Genomic DNA, 19,833 nt, shown 5'->3' on the forward strand with positions numbered 1-19,833 from the left:
AGGTCTCATAAACCTATATCATTAGTACTAATTGCTTACCTAATTTTCCTTATGTTTCTATGAGTAGTTTTCTGAATTTCCTTTATTTAAAAATAACGCAAATTTGGAACACACTTTTTCCTCCCTCCTTAAACTCTTCACCTTTCTCAATTATTTTTTCATGTTACTACCATGAAGCTTATGAACAGTACTAATTTGAAACACTGGGAAACTTTTGGGGAGATTTTTCTGGTATGTGTGTGTGTGTGTAAACACTTTCATCAAATCATTTCTATTCTCTGCCACAAGTTCCTCCATCTGTAAAATAATAATGATAATGATGATTATAGTGATTATGAGGATGATGATGATGATGATGATTATGATGATTGGATCTATGATTTTATTGACATAGAGAACTCCAAAGTGAGGGTAGTCCCTGTAGCAATTCAGCTTGGCACCTCCTTTGTAACACATAATCTTCAAGAATTCTTGGAGCCGTAAGACATGAAATGACATAACCAGGATTATACAGAAAGTATGATTCAGTGATTGGACATGAACCCAGGTCTTGTAGGATTCATGGCCATTCATTTTGCCAATATTTATCTAACGACAGCTTATATTTATATAGTATATTAAAGTGCATTGAATATTCAGTTTATATTCTCTCATGTCATCTTCATGATAACTCTCTTAAGTAGCTACCATTATTTCCATTTAATTTCTCAGATTCCTTTAGATATAAATGATAAATCAAAATTGATGTGAGATTCAAAGCAGACATAGATAGCCATCATTGAAATAGGTGATATGATTTGTCTGAGACTTCGTAGTAAAAACTGCCACTTAGGTATCACTTTAAAGTTTGTGAAGCATCTTACATAATTGTATTTGAACATTAATAAAACTGTGAGATAGATTTTCCAAGCATTATTTTCCACATTTTACAGATAAGGACATTGAGCACTGAGGGATCAAGTGATTTGGCCATGGTCTCACAACTTGGAATTGTTAGAAGAAATTGACACCTCATCTTCCTGACTTCTGTTATCATCTGCTGCTTCTTAGGCTTTCCAAAATCTAGAGGGTAGATTTTCTTTAATGGTACAACTGCACTCCTTATATACATTAACATATTTCTTGTTTCCATGTATATGGATTTTATTAGCAAAGAGAAAATAACAAAATTGGTATTTAAAGAAGATAAAGTTGCAATGAAAATAATACATTTGTGCAGAGAGGTTAGATATTTCAAACCATATTAGAATCATATTTTTTTGGGTTGTCCCAATTTTTATTTTCTACTCTCTAACCTCTTTGCTTATGAATGCAATGTCCTTCTAAGGTATCATTTCCCTACTCTTCATGGCACATATATAGACTTCAATTTTCCTTCCCATAGCTATTTTGGATGGTCAAGTGTCTATGGATTAAAACACTGCAGGCTTCAAATTTCCTAGTTATTCTAATTCTCTACAATCAGTGAAATAATGTTTTTGGTATTGTGGTTTTTAAACTTCTAAATTCCCAGTAAGAGCAATTTTATTTGTTTTGTCATTTTTCTTATTCATTGCCTGAGAAAAGCTGAGGCTGTGTCATTCAAATTCTGACAAGATGAAACTTCAACATCCCCACCTTCTCCGCTAGCATTATAGTCCTGCGGAATGGGGTGAACATTCACTCCATTAAAGATGAAGCCAATCTTATTCATGTACAACAAGCAGACTCATGGGAATTGACAAAATTGTCTAAGAAACACTTTTGGGATTCAGTTTCTCTGCACCCAGCTTGTATAAATCTATAGGATTTTCAAATACACATAAATTATTGGCAATTCTCACTGCTTTGCTACCTGTGATGTCTGGTACAATCGCTGTCCTCAAGAAATAAGAATGGCACGGTACCTATGACCTATGACTTCACTAAATATCTGGAGCTTTTTGAACAAAACTGCCCTTCCTCAGCTACCATTCCCCTATTTATGTTATCACTAATATTAGTATGTAAACTTCTTGAATAAAGGGGCATACTGGGGAATTTCCATTTACATCTCCATTACAGAGCTTATATAGTGAGTACATAGAGTACTCGCTGTATGTGCTTACATATATTAAAAAATCAATAAATTGTTTTTTTCTTAATAATTATTTGTTTCATTTATTATAAACTAGAAAGACTTAGGCTTTTCCATATAACATTTAGCCCTCACAGTTTGATGAAAAGCACTCAATTCTTCACCAGGATCTAATATGTGGGTATATGGAGGGGTGCTGACTGAAATTCACATGTTTAAATTGAATAATAAAGATTTTTTTCTGGACCACACCTTCCTCATAGCATTTTTCATCTCTGAATTTCTCAGTGTGTAAATGAGAGGATTCAACATAGGTGCAATCACTGCATAAAATATGGAAAATTCCTTGTCACTATTGCCAGCTCTGGGTGGAGGGACATAAGTGGAGATACAGGGCACAAAGAAAAGGAACACAACCATGATGTGGGAGCCACAAGTAGAGAGAGCTTTTCCTCTACCTTCTGATGAACTTGTGCGAAGGTTATAAAATATGGCAATATAAGATGATACCAGAACCAAAAAGGTAACCAAGGCTACCATCCCAGTATTTGCAATGACTAAGCTACTAATGATATTTGTGTCCATGCAAACCAGTTGCAGCAGGGCTTTCACATCACATATGTAGTGATCAATCTGGTTAGGGCCACAGAAAGGTAAACTAAGAATCATGAGTAGCTGGGCAATGGAATGCCAAAAGGCCACAACCCAGGCAAGCAGAATAAATAAGTTACATCTTTTCCGGTTCACAATGATGAGGTAGTGTAATGGTTTACAGATGGCTATGTAGCGATCAAAGGCCATGGACACCAGGATGAACATCTCAACACCACCCAGTAAATGAGCACTGAAAAGCTGAGTCATGCAGCTATTGTAGGAGATATTTTTTCTTCTGGCAACCAAGTCCCTGATCAGCCTGGGTATGATGGTGGATGTATAACCCAAATCCATAAGAGACAAGTGACAGAGAAAATAGTACATTGGTTTCTGAATCAGATAACTATACGAAATGGTAATGAGGATGACAGAGTTCCCCAAAATGATTGCAAAATAACATAGCAAGAAGAATATAAAACTTAAAATCTTCATTTCCTTGTTCATGAATAGACCCAAGAAAACAAATTCAGTAACATTGGTCTGCATTTTGATGCCTTTGTAGTAGGTGATGAATCTGCAGGGGAAAAAATATCATCTGAAATCATATAGAACTTCACAATTACCTTCATATTTCATTGGAAGCAAGGTTATTGTGAGAAAGAAACAAAACAAAAACTAGTCATAGTATTTTTAGATCAAGAACAATAGCTAGTTTAAATTTAGCCATCACAGGGATGTTTTCTACAAATAATTTATATTCTATTATCTTTTTTTTCATGATTTAAATCCATTTTTGTCTATTCCTTCACAACTTTAAGATAGCATTCAATGGCACGGCTGCTTTAATTGACTGCTAAATAGGGTAGCAATTCAGCAAAAATGAATCTTTTCCCAAGTGCCACTCATTATGGAAGGTGAATCAAAACATAATTGAACTTAATATAGCTATTGGGTAAGGAAAGCACAAGAAATTTATAATATAGGTATTTCATTTTACAAAGTGAATTAGAATATATTATCAAATATTAGTTATTGAAACTGTAGGTTACAAAAATAATAATATGACTAAAATTACAAAATCCCAAAAGAAAATTCAGTAACAACCAATTAACAGAGTCAAAGAGGTTATTAAAGTCTTTAAAAATTGGAATGTAAATTTTCAATTAAGAACACCAAGGAAGACCACAAAGCACAGCAAAACAAGAACAGACTAGAAATTAAATGGGCAAAAGAAAAATTTCAGAAATATTATAAAAGGACCTCTAAGAATTATATATATATTATTGCCATTTCTGAGAGGAAATAATGGACTGAGGAATCAATTGGATGATTTGATGACTTTTATGGGGCCAGGGTGTAAATAACTTTGGCAAGCTTCTGGGCAACTGGTATTTAAGAGATGTGTAATCAAACTGACATTGTGAGAGAGAATTAAAAAGAGTAGCATCCTTTTTCCATCCCTCAGTCTGTTTATAACTTTTGACTCTGTTTATGGTTTCCCCCTTGTTTTTGCAGGATTTGTTATCCATTTTCTGATTCTCCTCACCTCTGATCTCCAAAACTTTCATTATCCCCTCTCTGTCTCTGTGTCAGTGGCTTTCTCTGTCTTTGTGCCTCTCTCTCTCTCTCCCTCTCTTTCTCTCTCTGTCTCTCTGTCTCTCTTTTATTTCACTCTTACCCTTGCTCCCTTCTTTCCTTCTCACCACAGGACAACATCTAGTGTGACTTTGGAAAGAAAACAGAATACCACTAAATTTCAATTTTCTCATTTACCAAAGTGTTGATAATGGCTTCCTGGTCCATCTCCCCTTTTATGAGGGTCACATAAAATAGTCTAAGAGAAAGGGCTTTAGTAAATATAATAGAATTCGCTATTGTAATTTTTATCTCTCTACAGAAACAGTATCAAACTAATAGCCAAGCATACACAAATGATGTCGAAAAGAATAAACTGGTGCATAAAGGGAATAAAATAGGTCACATTTTCTTAATATTTCTAGGTTTACAATGCACTATCCTAACTTCCTGATGAGGTAATCAGTGCAACCTTACTCATTCCTCAGGTAAAGACCTTTATCCTCCATCCTAGGAATGAAATTTGGTAAGTTTCTGGAGAAACCTGGTACAGCTATCAAGACAAGTGAATATCAAAAGGAGAAAGATGTTATTAATAATGTAAATTGAAGCCAGTTTACAGAAGGGTGGTTGATTACTAAGTGGTGTGTGTGCGTACATGTGTGTGTATGTTTGTGTGTAAATGTATGTGTGTGTGTGCGTATTTCCTTAGTTTATGTAGCTCCTTACCATGTTAGGAATAAAAATAAGAATAAAAAATGGGAGTCAAGGGTTGATAGCAGCAGCTTAACACACCACATAAATGGTTAAGGAGTCAGACAAATATGGAGATATAGTTTATATGTGAATGTAAAATCTTAAAATTGTCTCATATCAAAGTCAGATACATACCTGAGTGATGTTTGCTCATAAAAAAACAAGCCTGGTATTTGGAATCATGAATTGTTGCTAGGGCAAGCAATGCTGGCATATATGGATTAAGGAAACATCTCAAATGTATTCTTATGCATGTATATTTCATCCCAAATTTCTTTCTTCAGTTAGAAAGAGGTAGGTGGCCTTTTACATCATGAATCTCATTCTGTACACATTCTTTTCCTCCCTGGTCTGGAATCCAAAGAACAAGCCATCATCAAAGCCATCACATTGGCTATATATACATATATGCCTTAAGCATTTCAACTAAATTATCCTCCAGGGAAACCTTACTGAACACTCTCTGAATTTAATGGTTTGTGAGCAACTAGTGGATGAACTCCCAGAGACATTTCAAAGATGTCAAAGGAAAACACTATTACAGTTAGAAACTACAGCCTGTTGCCTAGGGAGATCACTTTTTTTAAACTTTCCAGACATAGCCAAGTTTCTTTCATTAACACATGTCGTTAGCCCTACTTTTGTCACTGAGTTACCCATTTTGATCCTACCCATGCCCAATGGTTTATGAGAATTTTAAAAATTCTACTGTATATTCCACTTATGCTCAGGAGGATTTCTTTTAGGTGATGGGCACTAGGGGAAGAGGGATTATAGAATATGCACAACACAGATTGTTCCTAATATTTCAGTTCTCCTCAATAATATATTTAACTCATATAGAGACACAATTGAGTATTTTAAAGGTATTCATAACTTTACCCCTCACAAATCTCACTTGGATTCTTGCTAGCCTAGAAAGATTGCTCACTGCTTAGATTGTCCATGAGGTTTTATCATAAAATTCGATTTCCTTTCTTTGTCTTCATCCTCCTAAATCTAACACAGTTGAACCCTGCTCTTCTCTAGCATTTTGCCTGCTTTGTTTCTATGACAGCACCCTATTCTCTTTCTCCTTTTCTTTCTCACACTATCCTCCTTTTTTTACCTTTGTGGACTCAGCTTATCTTCCATGTCCTCACACCTTAAAATCAATGTTTCTCAAAGCTCCCATCTTATATCACCATGCTTTATGCTATCTTCCTTCTCAATGTCGTTTTCCTCTTTGAATACAAATGTCATTTCTTTGCAGATGAACTCTACCCTACCATTTACTGCTAACTATCTATTAAACATCAAGCATGAATTTTTAGTTGCGTATAAAACATTTCCAGTTGTTTATATAGCTGGCAAATCTAAGTCAAATTGCCCAAAATGCAGCTTATCTTTCCTCCCAAATTAATACCTGATTAAAAAAAATCAATCAATGACGCCATTTTCATTCCAGGGATCCATGATTGAAAAAAAATGGCTAACTGCAATTTCTTCATCTTTTTTATTCATTCTACTTCTGAAATGTCTCTCACATTCATTCCCTCTTATTCCCACATTGGCTACAACTTTACAGCATGTACAGATGTTTGGAACAACCTCTTGAAAAGCCATCTTGTCTCCAATATAATCCTATTTTACCCCTGCAAGCAATCTCACATATAAGTTACAAAGGTATTTTCATAGGAGAAAAATCTTATCATGTCACCCCATTTGTATTTCAATGGATACTGACCTGATGGGCCATACCTTTAAAAATTTGTTTCACCTTTCCAGAAAAGGAGTCTACATTTCAAGCAAACCAGACTACTTACAATCCAGACATTTCCCTCCTCCCATTATTTCTTATTCCTGTAATGTCCTTTTCCATCATCTTTTCCTATGAAATTTTTGTACCTTCAAGGCCTATTGCAAATATGCACTTTATGATGGTTACTTTGATGATGCCATCAGAAATTGTGTTTCTTTCTTCACTTCTTATGTTACACACTGAAACTTTTTTATAATGTTATTCCCTAGTCTTCTCAAATGTAGCTATCGTAAATTTAATGACTATTTCTTTTTTTTCTATTCTTCTTTGGTGAGGGAAGGGTATAACCAGGGAACTCTGAAGAATAGAAGTTATTTCTTACCAGTACAATTGGAGGAAAGTAAAAGACATATTGAGAGGTCAAATTCCTAAAACTAGTGCAAACTCTTTTTTTTTCTTTTAAAGCTTTGTTATAAGAATGTCTCTACATAAAACTTAAGGAATTAGATGGCAGCTATCTAGCAAGGAATAACCTCTGTCCTGGTGGTCTTTTCAAAATGGGAGTCAATAGCCTTTAAAAATGCAGAACATGTCTACAAATGTATAATCTATAATATATAGTCTGTCTTCTCAGTGAGTGAGTAAAGAGGGGAGGAGAGAATTTGAAACTCAAATTTTTTGAAAAAACTTTAAAAATGTCTTTACAAGTAATTGGAAAAAATAAATATACTCAAACAAAAAAAATGCAGGCGGCCATAAATAATTGGAGAAATATGCTCCTAGCTACATCATGCTATAATTGTAATCTCAGTCTGATTCATACTGGCTTACATAAACTGCTCTTGGACATTACAACCCAAATTAGTTTACTTATCCAATGACATACAGATCAAACTACCATATGTTAGTTTATAATCTAAACAAAACAATAACAAAATTATTTGGTTAAGGTCAAAGTCAAGAGTCTCAAAGAAAAAAACAAAATGGAGAAATGAGGTGGTTTCAAATGAGCAGATCTCAAATGATATTAAAAATAAATAATCACCAAATCTATTTGCTATTGGTTAAGAAAAAAAAAACTAGAAAAGTTGAACAGGGAAACAAATTAGGTGCAAATATAGAGAAACACATGAACTCAGTATTATAATATTTGATGAAATTAAAGTCTTTAATTGCTGTAGTAACTATTCAAAAAAATTCTAGAAAAGTGAAAATAGGTCGAGTAGAAGTTTGGTTTAATAGCTGATAATAATAGCTACTATTTTACATAGTGGTTACTTTTGAGAGAAATTATTATGCTATTATATTAATATCTTATTACTAATTTGTAATCTAGAATTTTCTCCTATTTCTTCATTAAAGCCTAGCTCTGGTCAAAGGACATGACTAATTGATGAGACTTCTCCTAGCCCTCAAGGAATATGCTCTTCAGTCTTGGGCAGGACCCCACTCAACTAAGAGTATAAACAGAAACCAGTCCAAAAGTCCTTAGTCTGGGGAAAGCAGGCCCTGTGCTTGTACCCTTCCATTAAAGTTCAGAGTGACCCAGATTATGAAGGAGAAAACCAACAACAGGAGTCTGGTTGGAGATGGAGATGGATTGCACTGTCCAGTTTGCTGGAAGCTACTGACTCTCATGATCAAGCCACGTTCTCAACAGGACTTGAAGTCTTGTAGCCCACTTCATTCAAGGTCTACCAATGAGGGCTGATTTTCATTTATCAGGGGCATTCTCTTTACAATGTTATTTAAGGACCTTAAGGTCTCCATTGGGGGTGGGGGTGGAGGGATCTCTTGTTTATTGACCATCAATTTCTTGATTACTGGCTAACCTAACCATTAAATTGATTATTAAGTACCCAGGAACTCTGTCTCTTCTTTTTCTTTATTATTATTATTCATCTTATTATGTGCCAAGCATTGTCCTAAAAACTTTATGAATATTATTTCATTTGATCCTTACAAGAAGCTTACAAGGTAGGTGCTACTATTATCGCCATTTTACGAACCAAGAAACAGGCAAACACAGATTAAGTGATTTGCCCGGAGTTAGTGTCTAAATTTACATTTGAATATATGTATATGCATGTATGTATATATGTGTATATGTGTGTATTTGTGTGTTCATGTATATATGTGTATGTGTATATATGTATCTATCTATCTAGATATAGATAAAGATATGTAACATGCTTAGATAGCATAAGATGGAAAAAAAAAAACCTGCTTCTGTCCATCTTATTTCACATGGGTGGGAGTTTCTTCCTTTGGATTGGCTGTAAAACTAGAACAGGTTTCATCTTTAAAACTGGGGGGCTCTAACAGTCATGCCCCTTTTCCTGTCTCAGAAATTTAGAGAGGGTGAAGGATAACCCCCAGCATGGACACCATGAACTGAATGACTCATTTATTCGAGAATGGAGTCTTCCTTCTGCTGCTCTCAGTTTTACCCTGTAGCCCTGAGAAATGCATGTAGGGTACTTTTTAAAATTCTGCTTTATTTGCCTTTCTCATTTTCTAGATTCAGAGAATAATCTCCACTGGGTCTAGGAGTTTTAGCCATGCTGATTATATAAACCAGGACTTTAGGCAGGATGTTACTTAGAGCCAACCAAGGAGGGAAGATTTGAGAAACCAGGGTGCCTGGTACTTGAGCCTAATAGGGAAAATGGATTTGAAACTAGAGTTGTGCTATATAACAGCTCATCTAATCTATGAATCTAATACCATTCCCCTAACCAGAGAATGAAGTGGTAAAGAGATATGTTTATACATTCATTGTTATACCTCTTTATAAAAGCAATCCAAATGCTAATGTTTAAGCAGAACTGGGGTACATGTGACCAGACTGACACTTCAGTGAAAACAGTCAATGGGCACTGGAGCCAATGGCTCCAGAAAGCTTAGATAGATAAAATCTCATTAAAGATTCTGGAAAACCCTGGGAGAACCAATAAATGCACCATTTCTGTAGGCATTTTGGATCGTGCATAGTCAGTGTTATTTAATGTACTGTTTATTCCTGAAAGTTCTGTTATGCAAATACTTATTTCTTAATTGGGTGGATGTAAAAGAAAAAAATAATACATTGAAACTTATCCATTTTATTTGAATAACAAAGCCAGTTTTCTGAACCACACCATTCTCATGGCATTCTTCATTTCTACATTTCTCAGTGTGTAAATGAGAAGGTTCAACATAAGTGCAATCACAGTGCAAAACAGTCGGAACTCTTTGTCATTATTTAGGAAATTGGGAGGTGGGATGTAAGTGGAAATAGAAGGTACAAAGAATAGAACAACAACCTGGCCTGAGACCAGTTCATTTCTCTGCTAAGTCTTGTCCTGTCTGTCTGCATTTCTTTATTATTCCAGCATTCTTTGGCTTCTCATCCTGGAAGATAACCTACTGCCTTATATAATCCCTTCTGCTTATTGGTCAGTTATTATTTCAACATACCTTTCAATTAAGTATCCAGGCTAGCCATTTTCACTCCATCACTCTTCACTAGGCTCTGCTCTTTGCTGTTTGGAATTCCTTGCCTGCCATGCCCCTCTAGATAGATATAGTTCTCCTATATCCTCTCTCTTCCCAAATTATCAGAACTCTTTTATATGTTGTTTTTAATCATTAGGATATAAGTTCCTTGAGGGCAAGGACTATCTTTCTTTGTACTTGTATTTGTATCCCAAGTGGTTTGCACAATGCCTGTCACAGAGTGTGGGCTTGATAAAGATTTGTGGATTTGGCTGACACACTTGATTATCAAAGAAAAAGCTTTGATTATTTCACAGTTGAGGCAGAGCCTGGCTCTATGTCACAGCTCATTTCTTTGTCATTCTTAGAAGATGAACATATTCTGGATTTGGAATGATGAGTCACATAAGAGAAAACAATGACAGATTATTCTTTATGTTCATCCTTTCCACGACATACTATTTGTGAACTGCTTAAATAGTACATAGCCTGGTGCCATACATCAACCATTGTACAAAGTTTTGATAAGGATATATCCCTGGTTTTTATTTTGGACTTGATGATATTTTATGAATAGTCATTAACGTACCTTTGGTGACACAATATGCATTTCTTCACCAAGGGTATAAGGGGGGAAAACAATAAAATCAAAACCTATCTTTTTATTTAAATATCAATGACACTTAGTTAGACCACACCTTCTGCATTGAGTTCTTCATCTCCTAGTTTCTCATTGTATAGGTGTGAGGATTCAGAATGGGTCCAACGACAGTGAAAAACATGGAAAACTCCTTATCATTTTTGCTGGCACTGGGAGGTGGAATATAGGTGCAAATGCAGGGCACAAAGAACAGAACAACCACCATGATGTGGGAACCACAAGTGGAGAGGGCTTTGTGCCAACCCTCTGATGAGTGCTTTCTAAGACTGCATAATCTGAAAATGTAAGATTCCACCAAGACAAGAGAAGTTGTTAATACAACAATCCCAGAATTAGCTTTGACTAAGATATTAGCAATATGTGTGTCTGCACAGACAAATTTTAAGAAGGGATTGACATCACAGATATAGTGATCTATTTCATTAGGACCACAAAATGGCAACCTAGAGGCCATAAGCATCTGGGCAATGGTATGCCAAAAGGTCACCTACCCAGGCCATCATGATCATTGTGTTACATCTCTGTGGATTTCCTGTGATCATGTAGTATAAGGATTTATAAATGGCAACATAGCAAAAAAAGGCCATGGGCATCAAGATGAACATCTCAATAGTAGCCAGGAAGTGAGCAGTAAAGAGCTGAGTCATACAACTAATAAAGGAAATTATTTTTCTTTGGAATTAAGTCTCTGATGAGCTGAGGGACTATGGTGGATGTATATGCCACATCCATTAAGGACAAATGACATAGAAAATAGTACATGGGGGGGGGAGCGGAGCCAAGATGGCAGCTGGTAAGCAGGGACTAGAGTGAGCTCCGTACCCGAGTCCCTCCAAAAACCTATAAAGAATGGCTCTGAACCAATTCTAGAACGGCAGAACCCACAGAACAGCAGAGGGAAGCAGGGCTCCAGCCCAGGAGAGCCTGGATGGTCTCTGGGTGAGGTCTATTCCACACGGAGCTGGGAGGTAGGAGCTGGGAGCTGGGAACGGAGTGGAGCAGAGCCCAGCCTGAGCGGTGTGGACCATCCAGACCAGAAGCCAGGCAGAGGGGGCCCTAGGGCCCTGAATATGTGAGCTGCGGCACTAACCAGACCCCTCGACCCAAAAACACCAAAGACTGCGGAGAAGGTTAGTGGGAAAAGCTGCGGGAGTGGAAGGAGTTCGGGGTTCGGCTTCCAGCCCCAGGGGCAGTGGAGGTGGGGCAGCTACAGCTGTTGTTACTTCCGGCTCCAGGCCCACCTGGTGGGAGGAATTAAGTGGCTGATAAGAGCAGGAATGCAACAGCCTGCTGAAGATCTAAGCCCAGTCTGGACTGGGGGTTCTTGGGGAAGGAGGAGTGTGGGTCTGACAGAGCTGGCACCTCCCCCCCAAACGTGGAACATAGAACTCGTTAGTCTACAAGCAGTCATACCCCACTGAAAAACTCAAGGGTCAAGTTGGGAATATGGCCAGGAATATGGGTTGGGAATATGGCCAGGCAGCGAAAACGCGCCCAGATTCAGTCTGAGACTTTGGATTCTTTCTTTGGTGACAAAGAAGACCAAAACATACAGGCTAAAGAAGACAACAAAGTCATAGAGCCTACAACAAAAGCCTCCAAGAAAAACATGAACTGGCCCCAGGCCATAGAAGAGCTCAAAAAGGATTTGGAAAAGCAAGTTAGAGAAGTAGAGGAAAAATTGGGAAGAGAAATGAGAAGGATGCGAGAAAACCATGAAAAACAAGTCAATGACTTGCTAAAGGAGACCCAAAAAATACTGAAAAATACACTAAAGAAAACAACACCTTAAAAAACAGACTAACTCAAATGGCAAAAGATCTCCAAAAAGCCAATGAGGAGAAGAATGCCTTGAAAGGCAGAATTAGCCAAATGGAAAAGGAGGTCCAAAAGACCAATGAAGAAAATACTACTTTAAAAATTAGATTGGAGCAAGTGGAAGCTAGTGACTTTATGAGAAATCAGGATATTATAAAACAGAACCAAAGGAATGGAAAAATGGAAGACAATGTGAAATATCTTCTTGGAAAAACAACTGACCTGGAAAATAGATCCAGGAGAGATAATTTAAAAATTATTGGACTACCTGAAAGCCATGATCAAAAAAAGAGCCTAGATGCCATTTTTCAAGAAATTATCAAGGAGAACTTCCCTGATAATCTAGAGCCACAGGGCAAAATAGAAATTGAAAGAATCCATCGATCGCCTTCTCAAATAGATCCCAAAAAGAAATCTCCTAGGAATATTGTCGCCAAATTCCAGAGCTCCCAGATCAAGGAGAAAATATTGCAAGCAGCCAGAAAGAAACAATTTGAAAATTGTGGAAACGCAATCAGAATAACCCAAGATCTGGCAGCTTCTACATTAAGAGATCGAAGGGCTTGGAATGCGATATTCCGGAGGTCAATGGAGCTAGGATTAAAACCTAGAATCACCTACCCAGCAAAACTGAGTGTCATGTTCCAAGGCAAAATATGGATTTTCAATAAAATAGAGGACTTTCAAGCTTTCTCAGTGAAAAGACCAGAACTGAATAGAAAATTTGACTTTCAAACACAAGAATCAAGAGAAGCATGAAAAGCTAATCAAGAAACGGAAATTGCAAGTGACTTACTAAAGTTGAGCTGTTTTGTTTACATTCCTACATGGAAAGATGATGTGTAAGATTCATGAGATCTCAGTATTAGGGTAGTTGAAGGGAATATGCATATATATATATATATATATATATATGTTTATGTATATATAAGAGTGAATGTGTACGTATGTATATATCTATGTGTATATGTATGTATGTGTATGTATGTATATATATGTGTGTTTTTATATATGCATATATATATATATATATATACGTAAAAGAGAGAGAGCAGACACAGGGTGAGTTGAAGATGAAGGGAAGATATCTAAAAGAAATAAAATGAAATTAAGGGATGAGGGAGCAACATACTGAGAGAGGGAGATAGGGAGAGATAGAATGGGGTAGATTATCTCGCATAAAGGTGGCAAGAGGGAGCAGTTCTATGGGAGGAGGGGAGAGGGCAGGTGAGGGGGGAATGAGTGAACCTTGCCCTCATGAGATTTGGCCTGAGGAGGGAATACCATACATACTCAGTTGGGTATCTTACACCACAGGAAAGAAGAGGGAGGATGATAAAAAAAATAAAAGGGGGGGATAATGGAGGGGAGGGCAGATGGGGGTGGAGGTAATCAAAACAAACACTTTGGAAAGGGGAAAGTGTCATGGGAGAAAATTCAATAAAGTGGGATGGGTTGAAAAGGAGCAAAATGTAGTTAGCCTTTCACAACATGAGTATTGTGGAAGGGTTATACATAATGATACATGTGTGGCCCAAGTTGAATTGCTCGACTTCTTAGGGAGGGTGGGTGGGAAGGGAAGAGGGGATAGAATTTGGAACTCAAAATTTTAAAATCAGATGTTCAAAAAAAAAGTTATTGCATGCAACTAAAAAATAAGATACACAGGCAATGGGGTGTAGAAATTTATCTTGCCCTACAAGAAAGGAAGGGAAAAGGGGATGAGAGGGGAGGGGGGTGATAGAGGGGAGGGCTGACTGGGGAACACAGCAACCAGAATATACGCCATCTTGGAGTGGGGGGGAGGGTAGAAATGGGGAGAAAATTTGTAATTCAAACTGTTGTGAAAATCAATGCTGAAAACCAAATATGTTAAATAAATAAATTTAAATTTAAATCAAAAAAAAAAGTATTAGTGTGTTGGGCACAGAGAGTTTGCTTAACTTGCCCAGGGTCACACAGTGAGCATGTGCCAAAGGTGGTACCTGAACCCAGGACTTTCTACCTCTGAGAAAACATCTTATTACTTTTCTAATGGACATAAAGATAGAAATATTTTTCTTGTTGGTTTACTACATTTCTATCTGAATTCTCTTTCTTCAATTACCTTTGCGCAATCATATATAACATAGCTTGATTTTGAGTAATTATAGAAAGTGGATCTCGTATAATCTTTATGTTTGTTGTGTATATATATGGAGTGTATACTCAATGACATTAGACTAGCATACAAAAGATAATATGTGCATAAACATAAAGGGTGTCTATATCTAAATAAATGCCAGAGTAGAAAAAGATTATTTTCTTTCTTGTGTGTATGATAGAGGGTAAGGTAGGGGAACAGGTTCTGGGAGGAGGGGAAAAAGGAGGGATAGGGGAATGTCAAACCTCATATTTTTTTGGAATATAATATTATGCATATATTTTGTATACTTCTAAATAGAATATAAACTCCATAAGGCCAGGGACTTTCATTTTTATTTCTGGATCTCCAGTGCATAGCACAGTGTTTTGTGCAAAATAGTTGCTAAATAAAAGTAATCAAATTTAATTAAATCAAATAAAGAATATATGTATATCTATCTATCTAAAAAAAACAAAAAAAAAGAAAATAGTACATAGGCTCTTGGATCAGATGGCTGCAAGTGATGGTGAAAAGATCATAAAGTTTCCAAGAAATATAGCAAAATAACAGCACAAGAAGATTCCCAAACATATTATTTTGATATCCTGGTTCATGAAGTGTCCCAAAAGAACAAACTGTTACATTGTTCTGATTTTTGATGTATTTCAAATATTTTATTAAAGTCCAGGAGAATTCCAATTCATCTGAAATGACATAGAACAGGATAAAATATCACAAGCACAAAGTTTATCCCCAGATTATTTAAACATATAGTGCATTATTTGAGTGGATCATTCTATACCTTTAAATTTGGGAAGATCAAGGAATATATATATTTTTTTTTTCAGCAAGGTACGAGAAACTCTGCAAATTAGGTAGCTCAACAGTATTCTTGCCCATGCTACTAAAATACTAAAATCCCTTTGTTCATGTGGTTACAAATATATATATATATATATATACACATATATACATATATACACATATATATTACATATATAGTATATATATTATATATATATACATATGCATATACACATATCTATGTATATGTGTATCTTTAAATGTTGTGACATTTTAAAAATCGCTAAAATTTTCATATTTCTTCATTAGGATGGTAATTTAATAGCAAAACTGATTAACTATGTAGATTTAATTGTGACAAATCTAAAGCTAATATGCAGAATCATTGAAGAAAAAAAGAAATATCTATTTATTGTAATTTATCAAATAGACATATGACAATATACATTAATGTTTAGGAGAAGTTTGAATATTAAATTATTAAAAGTCAATATGATGTTAGATTTCCAAAAACGATTTGAAAATGCATTTTGAATATAAAATATAAATAAATAGGACATATTTTTAAAGTATGAAAATAAATAATTTTCAGCTTTCCCCTGGGCCTGCCTGCCTTCCATGATCAATTAAAAGTCCATGAATCACTAGAGGTACTTAAAGCATTAAACAATTATTACAAGAAGACAAAAATAAAACAAAGTATTGGCCAACAAATGTAACTGTCATGTCGATTTGAGCTCAGAATTGGGAAAGCTTAATAATATTTTGAAGGGAATTTTACAAATATCTGAGAAAACTATGTGGAGGCTTTTCTTCTAAAAAGCATATGCTTGGAGTGGGGTATTGATATGTTTAAGCTTTGGGACAGTTGAAGCTGAAGTATTGGTAAGGTAGCCTGGTCAGACTGGATTTGTGGAGCACAATGGAATGAAATGTCGTCTCTTCCCTCTCCATCAATCGTACTTTGTCAATCTTTATCAACCTCTTTTCATGTGTACTAGATGTATCTTTGTTTCTCTGATACTTCCACAGGTAACAGTCTCACCTCCCTCTCTTCCCTTTTGTTCTCTTCTATTTTTGTCTCTCTCTTCTATTGTTACTTTTATAGTCCCTTCACTAAATAACATATTGAATTCTTGATACTCTGATACTTCAGGCTTGCTAGGATCTGTAATAATTTGACTTCCATTTGCATTATCTTCTATTATCCTACTTTGGTTAACATAATTTTAGATTTCTTGCTCAATTTGTTTTGATGGTGGAGATATGCAAAGATCTTTTTTACAAGCAATTTGACTAAAAAAATTGGAGCTACAACACAGATACCAACATTTCAGGCTTACTGGTCTGAGAGCCTTGTTTCTATTTCTAGGTACTGCTGACTGCATAAGATTACAGAGATCTGGGGCTGATTCTGATGGGTGAGTTTACTGTGGATATAGTTATTTTTATCCAGATAACTTGAGATATTGAGTATAGCTCACTGTTGTGCTTTTTTCATATTAATTCCTAACACTTACCTTTGTGAGTTCAGCTGAAGCACCCTTGAAAAAAGTGGTCAGTAAATGAAGAATTGTAACTAATTAATAGGAAAGAGATGGAGAAATCTAGGTCAGAAGGACTCTTAGAGAAAATCTTATGAAACTTTCCTCATTTTATAGATAAGAAATTTGAGTCTCTAAATGGTGAAATATTGTCTAAATCCTCACAGTTCAAAAGTAGAAAAGCAGAAGTTTGATGCAGTTCCTTTAAGTCCAAGGCTACCATGCTTACCTTTTTGTATTAAAAAGACAGGAAGGGACAGGTAGAGAAAGAGAGATAGAGAACCAAAGGAAGGGAAGACAGAGATGGAGAAAAAGAAATGGAGAAAGATAGAGAGACAGAGAAAGAGAGAGAGAGAGAGATGGGGGGGGTGGGGCAGAGAGAGAACAGAGTCAGAAACAAACACAGTGAGAGAGACAAAGCAAAATAAAGACAACAATCAAACACATATACATCTATGAATGCTAGAGCTCCTCAAAGGACCTTCCAATTCTGGTAATCAATGAATGTTTAAACGTTTTTTTTTTTCTTTTCTGGGTAGTGGAAAGCACTTAAGGGATATCAATAAATGTGGTATTTCTCACATAAAAAAGAAAGTTAGGGTCCAATTTCTTCTTGGAAAAGGTAGCAAAGAAGTTGCGTAAAGGTCACTTGGCAAAGATAATTTAATTCAATGTTATTGAAAATAATTTTTCTGTATTTTTGAGACACATTGATACTTCCTGACACAATTTGCATCTACTTGTATTCCAACCCAACCTACTTAAAGGGCATATGCTTTGGGGGTAGGAGTAACCTTGTCACTCAGTCATGCCCTTCAGAGACAAACTGACCTTTTCAAGAGTAGGATTTTAACAGACGTAGGAAGAAAATCATATACCATATATTAATGATTAGTTTTTAATATGGTATAACATTAATTTCCCTCAATACTATGTGATATAGTTACTTTTGTTTTAATTGTTGGAGCTTTGGTGTTGCTGTGTTTTTCTGATTTTGTGTAGGGAACTTCCATTGAAAAAAGTCCTTTTGCTAAGGCATATTGGCAACTGTTCTGAAATTTATCTTCTTAAAGTTGTCTAAGGTACCTAGACTCTGACTTGTTTTTCATGGTTTTCCCACATCACTCTTATTTCTCTTCCCAATTTTTCCTCTACTTCTCTAACTTGCTTTTCCAAATCCTTTTTGAGCTCTTCCATGGCCTGAGACCAGTTTGTTTTTCTTGGAGGTTTTTGTTGTAGGCTCTTTGACTTTGTTGACTTCTGGCAGTATGTTTTGGTCGTCTTTGTCCACAAAGAAAGATTCCAAAGTCTGAGTCTGAATTTGAGTCCATTTTTTCTGCCTGTCCATGTTCCCAGCCAACTACTTGACCCTTGTGTTTTTCATTGGGGTATGACAACTCGTAGAGTAGAGAGTACTTTGTCTTAAGCTTGAGGGGCTGAGCTGTTGTTTTCAGAGATTTTTCTACACAGCAAGCTCTGCCACACCAGCACTCATTGTCCCCCAAGAACCACCAACCTGGAATGCAACTCAGATCTAGCCATTTTTATTGGTGTTTGCAGTGTCCTGGGGGAGAGCTTTAGGCTGTCCCTGCTTTCCAGCCACCATCTTGGCTTGGCCCCCCTATAGCTTTAATTTCTTCTGTTCTTTGACAGTTTATCAATTGAAGAATGACTCATATTCTTGCTAATGTGACTCTGTTCTCTATCTGTTTAAGAAATGAAGCCTTTACCAGAGACACTGGCTACTAAAATTGTTTCCCAGCTTTGAGAAAGCATTTCTTACTGAAATCTTACTCTTTAGTCAAAGTGTGTAGAATTAGGAAAATGAGCAGAAGTTTCAAAGATAGAAATTTAGGTTTTCATGAAAGGAATAAATCTGTATTGAATATATTTAACCAGACTGTAATGGATTACTTCTGGATGTACTGATTTCCTTCTATCCCCAAGGAGGTCCTTAAACAAAAGATAAATAATCCTTTGTCTTAGATAGATATTATGGAGACCATGATGATTCAGGTATGGACTGAGCTAGAGTGTCCTTTGTCATCTATTGTTTATCTGTAACTTTGTGATTGTATTTATTTATATAATACAATTATAGTCTTTGTCCATAATCCAATTAAAATCATGTTTGAGCTCTTACTAACTTCTTGCTCTGAGCAATAGTTTCCAATCTACTTCTTCTATCCTAATTCCTCACTCCATCCCTTCCATAGAACTCTAGATATAACATCAATTATCTTCCATAAAGATTCACATTGAGTGACAGCAAGACAGTCATCTTGGTGTGGGAAAATAAACTCTAATTATCCATCACTACTTGGAACTCTGACTTTTTTAACCCTAGAACCTGCTTCATTACTGGCCATAGGACACATATTAACTCTCCTCTTGTCATGTTATCATTTTAATTTGGTATCTTTATGTGTTAAAATTTCATCTTGTTCTTGTCTTCCTGAATATCTCCCCCTTCTTGTCAGTGTAATAAGTACATATAAGTCAGTATAATAAGTTTACATATAAGTAGGTATAGTAAGTTTATAAGTAGCCAGTTGGGTGTATGGAGTGTTCAAGGAAAACTTTGATGTTAGGGCTTGACAAGCCCTTTTCAGGGCTGCTCATTCACCTTTGGTGTCTCTCTGGCACTTAACAATTACCTGTGGCTCCAAGAAGCTGTAGCAT

At 36.0% G+C, this 19,833-nt stretch overlaps 1 protein-coding gene and 1 pseudogene across 1 annotated transcript; both read right to left on the minus strand.

The window, feature by feature from the left end:
* Positions 1 to 2,263: 2,263 nt before the first annotated feature.
* LOC118855007 (olfactory receptor 4P4-like) lies at positions 2,264 to 6,115 on the minus strand. Its single transcript, XM_036765152.1, has 2 exons — positions 6,090 to 6,115; positions 2,264 to 3,224 (listed from the first exon to the last, which is right to left on the minus strand). Exons 1-2 carry the CDS (start codon positions 6,113 to 6,115, stop codon positions 2,264 to 2,266), a joined length of 987 nt encoding a protein of 328 aa, XP_036621047.1.
* Positions 6,116 to 9,826: 3,711 nt separating this feature from the next.
* On the minus strand, positions 9,827 to 19,833 carry LOC118855009 (annotated as a pseudogene).

The sequence above is a fragment of the Trichosurus vulpecula genome, chromosome 6 (genome assembly GCF_011100635.1).
Source record: "Trichosurus vulpecula isolate mTriVul1 chromosome 6, mTriVul1.pri, whole genome shotgun sequence".
Classification (NCBI taxonomy): Eukaryota; Metazoa; Chordata; class Mammalia; order Diprotodontia; family Phalangeridae; genus Trichosurus; species Trichosurus vulpecula.